This window comes from Myotis myotis, unplaced genomic scaffold (genome assembly GCF_014108235.1).
Source record: "Myotis myotis isolate mMyoMyo1 unplaced genomic scaffold, mMyoMyo1.p scaffold_m19_p_4, whole genome shotgun sequence".
In the NCBI taxonomy this organism is placed as follows: domain Eukaryota; kingdom Metazoa; phylum Chordata; class Mammalia; order Chiroptera; family Vespertilionidae; genus Myotis; species Myotis myotis.
In genome coordinates this window covers 31,800,402-31,813,344 of record NW_023416346.1, presented here as the reverse complement: position 1 = coordinate 31,813,344, position 12,943 = coordinate 31,800,402, and the positions used below count along the sequence as shown (strand labels likewise).

At 44.6% G+C, this 12,943-nt stretch overlaps 1 protein-coding gene across 5 annotated transcripts in view; it reads right to left on the bottom strand.

Moving 5' to 3' along the window:
- Window positions 1-12,943, bottom strand: part of ENOX2 (ecto-NOX disulfide-thiol exchanger 2) — a 305,751-nt gene that overhangs the window by 165,093 nt on the left and 127,715 nt on the right. For 2 of the 5 annotated variants that reach the window (XM_036304704.1, XM_036304703.1), the window contains exon 3: window positions 565-708. The exons of 2 other annotated variants lie outside the window; for them this stretch is intronic. Coding sequence is in view for 1 of the 3 variants with exons in the window: in XM_036304701.1 (XP_036160594.1) it covers window positions 565-708; window positions 8,393-8,411 (163 nt within the window). In the remaining 2 variants the exon portion in view is untranslated. Of the gene's footprint in view, window positions 1-564; window positions 709-8,392; window positions 8,466-12,943 lie in introns of those variants that run through there. One more of the 5 variants, XM_036304701.1, reaches the window with a different exon arrangement.

The following is a 12,943-nucleotide window of genomic DNA, read 5'->3' as shown; positions in this document are numbered from 1 at the left end:
GAGAGAAAGGATTGCAGGGGAGGCTATTATAGAGGTTTTAAGAAAATCTGTTCATGAGCTGTTCTAAGAGAGCAATGAGGGCATAAAACACATGCAGGCATAGTGTGTACTGGGGGAAAGAGAGGGAGGGTGGAGAGAGGCAAATGTCTTCATTAGAAGTAAAAGTGAGGGTAGCCTGCCACATGTACATATAAAGAAAATGTACAGTGAAGCCATTTACTCATACAATTCCTTCTACCTAAATCAATGTTCTTTACTTATCTCTTCCTGTATCAAGCCAACTCATTCAAGGGCCAGCTACAAATGTCACTTCTGCATGAGGCCAACAGTTCCCCCCCCCGCCCTTTTTACACATTTATCTCACACCGATGATTTTTTATTAGAGTTATTTATGTATGTGTTCCTACTTTCCCCGTCTCACCATGAGTTCCTTGAAGGCAGGGGACTCTTTCTCATTTCTGTAGTTCCTACAAATTCTAGTACAAGGCCTGCCACATACTAGGCTCTAGGAAAATGTTGAATCAATAGCACTGGCTTAAGAGAGTGCATTATCGCCTAGCTTACCTGAAGGAGCATTTGTTCTCTTTCTTTTCTTGCTTGACTCCCCTCCATTCTCAATGAGGCCTTCTGTGACCAGAGGGCCACTGGCACTAGCAAACTGCAGGGGTTCGTTGTTGTTGGCAGGGTCAAAAGGCAGCTGGTTCAATCCTAAAGAAGAAAAAGAAGCCAAATTCCAGACTCTATTAAGGACTGGGATGTCTCCAGATTTTAGTATATAAGTCATTAGAAGAAAACTCTATATCTTAAGAGTCTAGGAGTAACCAGTGAATTCCTGGAACTAAATGCCCTCTGTAATTTTTATAGGTCTTATTGACAAGTAAAATTAAAATAAAGGTTCTTAGGTCTAGCCCATTTGACTCAGTGGATAGTCAGCCTGCAGACCAAAGGGTCCTGGGTTCGATTCATTGGTTGCAGGCTCCTCCCCAGCCAGGCCAAGCCCTGGTCAGGGCGCGTGAATGAAGCAACCAATCGATGTGTTTCTCTCACACAGATGTTTCTCTCTGTCTTTCCCTTTCTCTTCCAATCTCCCTAAAAATCAATGGAAAAATATCCTTGGGTGTGGATTAACAAAAAAATCAACAACAACAAAAAGGTTCTTATAAGACTGTGGCTCTGTCATTTGTAAGATCCCTCCTGTTTCTTGGAAATTAACATGTTTGGTCACAAGCTATCAATTATCTTCTACCTTCTCCCTTAAACTTTTAGCATCCTCTTCAAATGTGGCTATAGTTGGACTCACTTTTTCTTTGACAAAGCTTAGCTACTTATATCTTAGATTATCTTTTGACATTTTCCCATGTTTTCATCACAAGGGCTGCTGAATTGATGCAGATACACTCATTAGACTATCCTGGTGTCAAAGCCTCTTACAATGATGATATAGAGGTTTCCAAAAAAGAAAACCATAATTACATAGCAAATGAGAAAATGGAACAAAGACATAGACCTTGCAAAGAGGAATTATTTAGTAGATGAAGTGTTGCGGAGTTATGACTCAGATTTGGGGATTGTTAATCACATCCTCTTCAAATGATGTCAGAAGCATGGTCACTTTACTAGTAGCTGTTATATCACATAAAATGGCAAAGGCATTTTCTATTCTCTAAGTCTTATATGATTCAGCCAGGGATGAGCAGAGATAGTTTGTTACTCTTCTGCCTGAATGCTCAAGTGCTTCAATTTAAAACTCCCTGAAATGTGGAATCAAAAGCTTTGCTAAAGCCCGATGTTAGGGGATCTCTCCTGAGCCTTTTATTCACTGGTTCTCTAATCCTATCAGAGGAATTAGGTTGGCCTGCCATGGCTCATTCTTTAACCATCAATTTTTCTATAACCCAGAGCTGTATAATAATTCTTGAGGTAATGTTGTGAAATATCCATACAGTCTTGGGATACAGTCAGGTAAAGGTCAATCAAGTTTCAGTAAAATGACTTTACATTATAGTATTTAATAAAAAGTATCCCTATTCTAATGTTTCAGCCCACATAACAAGTAATATTTCTTCAGCAATCATAACACTTGGACCACCTCCGTTAAATGTCTTCTGGGACTTGTCAAATACTCTTCCTTTATATCATCTGAGTAACTAAGTGAAATAATGAAAATTTGTGTTTTCATCTTAAGTCAACTATTCACTGCATCACATCTATATCCTATACAATCTCTACAATGACTAGAAATAAAGAAACAAACACCAATAACTTTGTACTACAAAACATTCAGATCATAACTATTTTCAAAGAACACTAGACATTTATATAATTTACAAATAAAGATATTTCTTTCACCCAAGTAGTTCCAGAGTCAAATATGATTAGTGTACTACTCCAAACATTTTTCAGTATTTCTTTCTGGAGTATCATGCTGACAGAAACAAGTTCCATGGAAGACTGAATAGTATAGTATAGTAGAAACAGGATGTGCTTCAAAGCCTGATATATCAGGGTTCAAATACTGGCTCTGTCCTTTACTAGTAGAGTAGCTTTTGGCAATTCTTGTAATTTCCCTTAGTCTTAATTTTCATAATGTATAAAAGGGGGTTTATAACATTGCATAGGGTTGTTACAAAGATAAACCCACTATATACATATATAATACTTTGTATAATATATATACACTAGAGGCCTGGTGCACAAAAATTTGTGCACTCAGTGGGGGGGGGGCGGGCCCCTCAGCCTGGCCTGTGCCCTCTAGCAGTCTCCCCAGGTCACAGATCAGAGGCCCGGATCCCGCGGGCAGCATCTGGCGCTGCCTGCCCGGCTGAAAGGCGCGCCGCCCGCCTCTCCGGGCGGTGCGGGAGGAGGAGTCTGGCCGCTGGGCTCTGGGATCCCTCCACGCCCGCCGTGGGGCCTGGCCTCCCCGGAGCGGGTCCGAGTGTCCGGACCGGCTGCGTGGTGGCCGGCGGCGGGCTGAGGGGTGGGGCCGGGCGGCGACCGACCGCGGGGGAGGTCATGAGAGCAGAAGGCCTCACCGCCGGGCTCTTTCCTCCCTTCCCCCGTGGTCGGCTCCCCGCTTGCCCGCGCTGGGGCCGGGGGTTCATGCGGCCCTCGGGGCCCGGTCGGGGGGACCGGGGCCTGCGTGGGCCGGCCGTTGGGCCCCATGGGGGGGGCATTGGCTCCCCGGCCCACGGCGGGAGCCCGGCGCGGGCTGCCACCCGCCCGCTGCCCCCCGGACCGGGCCCAGTGCAGCAGCGGCGGCAGCGGAGTGGGGCGCGTGCCCTAGCTCGGGGAGGCCGCCATGCTGCAGTGCACCGGCCCCATGGCCGGGCCTGCTCCGAGCGGATGCTGCTCCTCCAGAGCTGGGCCACTCCACCGGCCGCACCCCGTTTGCTGGGCCTGTGCCGCCCAGACGCGCTGGAGTCCCAGTCTGCCCACAGGCCAGCTGCGGGTGCTGTGCGGGAGGGCCATCCTGCCTTGTGGCGAGTTCAAGCGGCAGCAGCAGTAGCCGGGCAGGGACTGCGCCCTCCATCTTGCCTTGGGTCCTCCATCTTGGGACAGAGCCATGTGCGCCCTCCATCTTGCCTTGGGTCCTCCATTTTGGGACGGTGCCATGTGCTTCCTCACGGGAAGAAGCCGCTACTAGCCACACCCAGGATTTCTCTGGACTAACCAATAATAATCAAGGGAAGTGCACGCCATCACTATGACCACATCCTGTACCGACTCGCGCCTGGCCAATCAGCAGGGCCCACAGTCCCCTCTCCTGCCCTCACTCCACCCCCCTTTAAAACCCCCTGTCCCATCAGGCCTCGCTCTCTCTCGGCCACTGGAGCTTACCATTGCATCGGTGAGTGTGGCAGGGGAGCCAAACCTAGGTTTGAAATAAATGACTCTTTGCTTTTGCATCGGACTGACTGGCTCCCTGGGGGTCTTGGGAACTTTGAAATCTGGGCACAACACCGCCTCCCCTGGTCATGGATCAGAGGCCCGGATCCCGCCCGCGGGCAGCATCTGGCATCGCCAACCCTGCCTCCCCTGTCCCAATCTGGGGCCCGGACCCCGTGGGCGGTGTCTAGTGCTGCCTGCCCCACTTCCCCGGGTCATGGATCGGAGGCCAGGACCCTGCGGGCGGTGTCTGGCGCTGCTTGCCCTGCCTCCCTGTGTCACAGATCAGAGGCCCGGATCCCGCGGGCAGCGTCTTGCGCTGCCCGCCCCACCTGCAGTATGCAAATTTAACAGCCATCTTTGTTGGGTTAATTTACATACTCTTCTGATTGGCTGATGGGCATAGCAAAGGTACAGTCAATTAGCATCTTTGTCTTTTATTAGTGTAGATACTTAAAGTTATGATTATCTTATTCTAAGTAAATTTAAAAAAAGATTTTTTTCTCTCTCTCCACACACACGCGCGCGCACACACACACACACACACAACTGTATCCCTGGTGCCCAGTACCATGCCTGCCACATGTGAGTGTTGAATGAAGGAATTAATACTCAATATTGTCAGGAGAGGTGACTCATTCTGTTAACTCATGTAGTGAGAGTAAAGACTTGATGGCTGATAATCAAGAATTAATGCCACAATTTCAAAGTTCTGATGCTGATTATATCAACATTACTTGAAATAATTAGATTTCAAATGCATCTTCATCACTTGAGTACTATGCTGCAGGATGGTAAAATCTTGATCAAAAGGAATGCTCAGGAATTAGGAGGTTCTGATTAATAATGCTTAATCAGGGAATTTTTTGTAATTTTGCATATGTTAATTTTACAGAATAATATATTAATTCATTTCTCTAGCTTATGAAGTAGATGAATAAGGATCTTACAGAGATTCAGAGCCAGAGCCATGATCTGTAAAAGGAGGTTAATAGCAGTACCTTACTCATAGGACTGTTAAAAAGATAAAATTAGATCATGTATATAGAACAATCTTCATCAAATCTGGCATATAGCAGATGCTCAATAAATATTAACTGCTATTGTAATTTTGAATTTCCATTTTTAATTTATAGAATTGCTGTTCAATATGAGGAGATTGGTCTGAGTTGGTATATACTGATCTAAGGATAACTCTACCTTCCTCATTAAACCTTTTCATTGCTATTTGTACCTTTTTCTAAAGGTTAAAGGAGTCCAGGAAAAAAAACTGATGAATTAATAGTATTCAGTTATAGATACTTGACTATAATCATTCTTGCCTTTTACTTAGTCCCAGATGACACTTCATGGATTTAGGTATTTTGTTCCTCATACAGAACTTTTGTTAGGCTCTGAGTAAGACTGAGATATCAAGTACTTTCTGTGTCATCCATCCCACATACTAGTATGATACAGATTTGTGAAAATCTTGATGATTCAGCATACCATCTCAAGACTTGTTTCTTATAGGAAAAGATCTCATATCAAGGGGAAAGAGACATTCCACTCAGTAAGCTGATTCACTTCATACAAATCCGTATTTTATATTGTCCAGGACCCAATACAGTTTCCAAAGATTTGCAGTTGGAGAACAAGGGCTAGAGAAATAGCAAAATCATATGATACTGATGCTTCCCAGCTACTTTCATCTTATTGTTTCGTTCCTCCCTTAGGACAGCACTAAATAAACCAATAAATCAGGAAATCAATAGGTACTAATAGGATCTTTTCTGTGTCATGTATATGTGATCAGTGCTGAATGTTATTTTAAGTAAAACTGCACCATTAAAACTATTTAAATTCTAAAAAGAAAACCACCACTTTAATTTCAAGAATCCTTGTTGCTAAAACTTCAATTGTGATTTAAACTTAGAATATTATCAATCATATTGTACTCCTCAACCAAACTACAGAACTGATTCTTAAATCTCTTATGGTAGCTATTTCTACCATCTTCTACTATACATGATGAAACTGAAAACATATTAGATTAGGAAGAAATTTTTGAGGTTATCTAGTTCATTCTTCTATGCAAAACAGGAATCATCTATGAATTCCTGACAGGTCTAATTCCAGGGGGCACTTCTTAGCCTGGGGATTACTTGCAATGCCCCTGGGAATTCAGCTTGCTTTCCTTAACTTTGAAAAAAACCACCACCTACTCTATTTTGAGGGGTCCTTCCATCTTCTAAAAACTGCCTAGGATGCATTTTGTTTAACTCACTTGTACTCCCTAAAATGAGCACATGAATGTCTAACTTTTTAAGGGTTCTACTGCAAGCAAAATAAATGAGGGAATCACAAGTAATTAACAGCAAAGTTAGAAATTTTCTAAATTCTTATACATTTCTCACAGTCCTTGCTTTTATTCCTGAGGATAAAGTTAATAACTTTGAACCTTGATCATTCATTTCTCCTCATCTCTTGTGCCCTCATTTCCAAAGCCTACAAAATGTAGTTTTCTAAAGAGAAGCACAAATTGATACGATAAAGAAAAATGGACAATTAATATTAGTGTTATAGATTTCCGTATCTTATTATGTTCACAATTAAATAAGTCCATGTGGTAATATAATTTCATCTAAAACCAGGTTGACCACTTATTTCATGCCATGTCAAAATACAGATTATTTGAGTTAATAACACATTTGAAGCCACCTTAGAAAGTACTGTAGGTATATTGAAGAAGGGTGGGGCTAGGGACTTGGATAATGACATTTCTTATCCAATGGAACCAGGGGATTTAAGATCTCAGAATGAAGTGTGGTTCTCAGTGAATCCTCCAATCTGCAGGTCAAGGAGTTCACAAGCAATGATATCTGCAATACAGATGCAAATGATTCCTAGGCTTTGAGGAAAGCACTGAATTTCCATGATTCTTGTGAAAGATCAATGATCTCTTTGTGCCCAGCTGCTGTAATAGTTAATGTCACAATTCACTTTACAGAGCCTTCTACTATCAGGTCAAATTAGGACTAACCTTCATGATGCAATCTAACATTTGCATGACTGCCCCAGGTTATATTACAGAAATGTGATCCTGAGGGTCCCTGCCACTTTTCATTTGCATCTGTGGCCCACAGACTTAAGATGGTATATCCTTAGCAAAAAAAGGCAAACAATTCTACTCTGAATTAGTTCCCTTTCAAAGAAAATGGTAAGGTCCCGAGAAATCTGGTAAATTCAATTCAAGGCAGAAATCTCCCAACAGAATTTATGTTGAAAAATGTAATAACAATTTTTGTGCAAAAGGAATATTATAAGTAATCCTATCTAATAATAGACAAACATGGTAATTGACCATACCTTCGCTACGCCTCCCATTGGCTAATCAGCACAATATGCAAACAAACCGCCAACAAAGATGGCGGTTAATTTGCATACGTAGGCTCCAAGCCGCAAGCTAAGTCTGATGGCTCCCAGCAGTGAAGCCTAAAGGAAGCCCTGTGTGTTTATGGCTCCCGTCAGGCCCCAGCAGCCCCAAGCCCCGCCACCTCGGTGCTGGGGCTGCTGGGGGCTGGATTGCAGACACAAACACACAGGGGAGCCCGGCACTCAGCAGCCCCAAGCCACTCCAGCGGGCCTACTGCAGACCTGGCCAGGAGCCGCGAGGCCAAGCAGTGAGGCACAACCCACCCACTCCTGCCGGCGGATTGTGGCAGTGTGCACCAGACCGGGCCGGGCCGCAGGGGGTGAGCAGGAAGGCGTGACCTGCACACTCCGGCAGGCTGATGCAGCCTTGCCTCTCTGCCACTGCCGCCTCCGCAGCTGCAGTGTTCGGACCCAGGCCCCCAGCCTGCCCTGGGCTCCACTCAAGGAGGGGCTGGGGGTCTGGGGTTTACTAAACTTTACTGGAGCTGCTCCCCACACCCCAGCCCCTGCCCCAGAACCACGCTGCCCGCAGCAAGGCGCCCCAGCAGCATCCTGACAGGTGGGTGGCAGGAGAGACGAGTAGAGCAGGGGCTGCAGGGAGCCATGGAAGGGCGGGGCCACAGGAGCCAAGCTCCCGGGGGTCTGAGGAGAGAGCCTGAAGGTAGAGGAACCTTCAGCAAAGTGGCCACCAGGAGCTACGGCCATGGGGTCTGCAGGCGCGCGGACAGGCCTCCACCTGATGGGCGGCTTCTGGGCAAGCGCCATGGCTTCGGCGAAGCAGCTGGCCAGGAGGCAGGCAGCCCAAGGGGTGCAGAGCAGCGCTAAGGTGGGGTACACTGGAGGGGGCTCAGGCCTGGGCAGGGTGCTGGCGGGCGGGGATCTGCCTTGCCCGTGGAGAGCGAGGTTCTGTAGTGGCCCTTATACGTGGGAAACAAGAGGCGATGACTGCCAGGGTAGAAGGACGCCCAGGCAGAGGGGCGCGGACTCACAGCCCTGAGGCAGGGGTGGAGGGGCGGTGCCACCTCGGGGGGGGGGGGGCACAGCACTGCTGGGTACCCCACCACAGCGGTTTGGTGAAGCTCCCGGCGCTGACCGAAAAGAATGTGGAGCATCCATGATGAAGAGGTGCTTGAGAATGAGGCTTGGAATCCTCACGGGGAGGTTTGTTCTGTTTGCCCTGCGGCTGTCCCTTAGGAAAGGTGGAGAGCATGGCTGTGAGGGCTCCCTGCGTGAGGAGTCCAGTTCCATAGCCAACTGGAATTGGCCTCAGTTTCCTGGTCTGTAAAATGGATTAAGCTAGTCCCAGTGCCTTCACTGAGCTTTGAGAGCCAATTGAGATACTATATAAAGAAAATGAGGGAAGACATGAGAAAGAAAAGGAAGGGCGGGCAACACAAAAGAAAGATTGGAAGGAACCTGTAAACCTATTGTCACTTAAATAGGGAATAGAGTCAATTGTGTTGTAATGACAGTATGAAGCCAGGTGGGTACTGGAAATATCAGGGAACACTTTGTAAAGTATATGATGGCCTAACCACTATACTGTAACTAATATAAAACCTGAAACTAATACAAAATAATATTGAATGTAAATAAATGAAAATAGGAGTGAAATTTTTCTAAATTTCAAAGTTTAAATAAACGCTGTAAAGGAAGGAAGGGGGAGAATAAAAATAGTTTTTTTCATTTTACCACTTTATTGTCTTTTCAGTACATGAAAAAGACAGTTGTCTTTATATGGTGCTTTTCTAAGTCATTATCTCATTTGATATTCAGGGCAACTTAAAGACAAGATAATTATTCCCTCCACTATTCAAAGAAAGGAAATCTTGGTGCCTGGCCCCAATGATTCAATCGTCAACTCCTTATTGTAATGCAGGGTTAGTGAAATTTTCTGTGAAGGGTCATATCTATACTAATAAAAGCCTTGGGGGTGATCTGGCCAACAGGGGAGGGCAGTTGGGGATGATCAGGCTGGCAGGGGAGTAGTTAGGCGTGAATCCGGCCAGCAGGGGAGCTGTTAGGGGGCGATCAGGCTGGCAGGCTGAAGCGGTTAGGGGCAATCAGGCAGGCAGGCACGCAGGCGAGTGGTTAGGAGACAGCGGTCTAGGATTGTGAGAGGGATGTCCAACTGCCGGTTTAGGCCCAATCCTGGCAGTCGGACATCCTGGGATCAGGCCTGCCGGACATCCAGGGATATCCTGGGATCAGTCCTGTTGGACATCCTGGGATCAGGCCTAAACCAGCAGTCGATATCCCCCAAAGTGTCCGAGATTGGAGAGGATGCAGGCTGGGCTGAGGGACACCCCCCCTCCCGTGCACGAATTTCGTGCATCAGGCCACTAGTTCGTATATAAAATAAACTTACATAATCTGAGTCCTATTTTTAAATTGACTTCAGTTTAAAATCAGGTATGGGGCTCCATGGTAAGGGGAAGAATAGGGTCTCCAAATTAGTTTTTTAATTCACAACATTTGGAGAAATAAGCAATAGGATAATGGCCAGGTGCTTAATGTGCTGGCAGAAGCTCTTATAAGATTTATCCATTTCTTGGAGCCCTTCCTCCTTCCTCAACCTAGGCCAGAAAAACTCTGATTCCCTATTTTCAGCTTTCACTACCCAGTGGCTCCACCTGTTATTTCTGAGGGAATATTTATAATGTCTAAAAGAGTTGGACTGCAATATCACTCTCCAGTCACAGAGGTTAGCGGCCAAAACAAATAAATATTTCTCAGTTCCAGGTCTGAGCTGATATCAAACAAATGAAACTTACTTTGCCAATTTCATGAGTTTAATTATCTGTATAAGTGGTTTAGCTGCAGCCAGGATAAATTGTAAAAGATTACTGGGTAAGTGAAGGTGAAGGAAAGTGATGAGACAGAAAAGGGCCAAAGTCATCTTCTACTAAGAGACCTGCTTGAATGGTGGTGAACGTAAGACCTTCAGAACAAAATTTACGCTTAAGTCGCCTTTTTCAAGGTGTGATCAGGTAATGGTGAATTTCACTGACAGTGATTTTTTGGCAACTTTTAGTGACTCCCTAAACTACGTAGTCAGGCATTCAGGCCTTCATAATAAAGCTCTATGCAAAAGCCTTGTCCCCTACTGTGCCCCACCTTATACTCTACCCCAACACTTCTTGAACTTTAATCTGGAAACATGTTCCCTGGTGATCTTGTTAAAATGCAGATTTTTATTCAGCAAGTCTGGGTTGTGGTCTGCTTTTCTAACAAGTTGCTAGATGATGCTGATTCCGGTGGGAATCACACTAGAGTAGAAAAGGCTGACACTCTAGCAAAATGGGACTACCTAGAATTCATCAAATCATTGCAGTACTTTCCTACCTCCAAGACCTTTAGCTCACACTGCTCCTCTACCTTCTTCTTGATTTCCAACCTTCAAAATACTACCCTTCCTTTAGGGTTTATCTCAGATGCAATTTCCTTCATGATGCCTTTCTTTATCCATAGCCACCCAATCTACTACATACACAGCAATGGGGGAGGGCTACTGGGGGAACTACCATCCATTGGCTATTAAAAATGTGCCCTGTTTACATGCATTATACCATTATTTTATTTTCTAGTTATTATTCCCATTTTATAACAAAGAAAGGGAAACTTACAGTGTAAATAAATTTCCCAAGGTTGCACAGCTAATAAACAGAACAAGGAACTCGGGCTTTTTTAGGTTCTAAAACACTATTCTGGCCCTTCTCAGACCTTAATCTGTACTTTTCCTATGCATTTTAGAGCATGCCTTCTGTTACAGTTCTTTCAGTGTTAGTCTTATTCTTCCTTCCCACTACCATTAAGTTGTAAACTCTTCGAGGACAGATATCTCAGTCACTTTTTGATGAACAAGAATAGATCCAGAGACAAATGGTAGGGGGGGGTTAAGAGCAACCAAAGGACTTGTATGCATGTATATTAGCATAATCAATGGATACAGACACTGGGTGGTGGGGGCTTGCCTGGGTGGGAATGGCTGGGGCAGGGGTGGTTAATTGGGGAAAAAGGAGACATATGTAAAACTTTAGACAATAAAAAAACTTAATTTGGCTACAAATTTAGGTGCACTAGCTGCATTTCCCACCCCAGACGCCAAGCAACCTGCTTATGAGTCTGTTCTGAAGGGAAGAAGGAAGTATGATTTTTGGGATTTGTTCAGCATTCCTCTCTATCCTAGGATATCCTTTCTATCCTAGGATTTCTGAAGACTATCATATACTCTACATTTAAACTTGACTCTACATAACTCATTCTCCCTTGTTAAGAGTCAAAACAGTCCTCCCACTGACTAAGATCCTTATAGGAGAAAACTCTAGAAAAGAAACCCCATATATGGTTCTTCTACTTTTTTAAATATATTTTTTATTGATTTCAGAGAGGAAAGGAGAGGGAGAGAGAGACAGAAACATCAGTGATGAGAGAATCATTGATTGACTGCCTCCTGTACGCCCCCCACTGGGGATCGAGCCCACAACCGGGGCACGTGCCCTTGACTGTAATCGAACCCGGGACCCCTCAGTCCACAGGCCGACGCTCTATCCACTGAGCCAAACCAGCTAGGGCTGGATCTTCTCTCTCTCTCTCTTTTTTTTTTTTAAATATATTTTATTGATTTTTACAGAGAGGAAGGGAGAGAGATAGAGAGTTAGAAACATCGATGAGAGAGAAACATCGATCAGCTGCCTCCTGCACATCCCCTGGGGATGTGCCCGCAACCCAGGTACATGCCCTTGACCGGAATCGAACCTGGGACCTTTCAGTCCACAGGCCGACGCTCTATCCACTGAGCCAAACCGGTTTTGGCTGGATCTTCTCTTAATAGTTCTATGGACACAAGGTTCAGATATCTGCATTATAAATTTCAGTCAAGAAAAGGCAATCATAGAGATGTACCGTCTAACAGGTGACTTATCTATATGTGGCCATTTAAATCTATTTAAATTGAAATAAAACAAAATGAAAAGTTCAATTCCCCAGTTACACTAGCCAAATTTCAAGTGCTCAATAGCTACATGTGGCCAGTAGCTACTGTGTTAGACTGCACAGAATAGAATATATACTTCCACCATCACAAAAATTTTTACTGGAGAGCATTTCTCTAGATTCAAACCCAAATCTACTACTTATTAGGTATGCCACTTATAAGGGGTATAAAACAAGTCACTTGAACTCTCTGAGACTGTTTCCATACTGTAAATGGGATGATAACACCCACCCACCCCCGCCTTATAGGGAAGTGAGAAAAATTAAATGAGAATGTATGTTTAGGGTCTAGCACATACTAGACATTAAATGAATGCTAGCTCCCTTCTAACTCAGTCAGGGTGTATTATGAATTAGCCTCATAAATGGAATAAGAAAATTTGAGTAGTGTGGCTTCTTAGGTCTCCAGACTAAATCCTATTTACAGCTTGGAAGATGTTAGCTTTGCATTAGTTTTATAACTTTTCCTTTCAGATAATACAGTCATCAAGGTAAAGCATTAATAAATAATGCTGGGAGTAGTCAGTGATTGCTCTTTGCTTGTACTATTTTTAGGAGAGGAGACTATATTTGTCACCACCTTGAACTTTCCAACATGAAAGAACCACATTTTCCCCTTACAACTGAAATGCCTCCCCCCAAAGCTTTA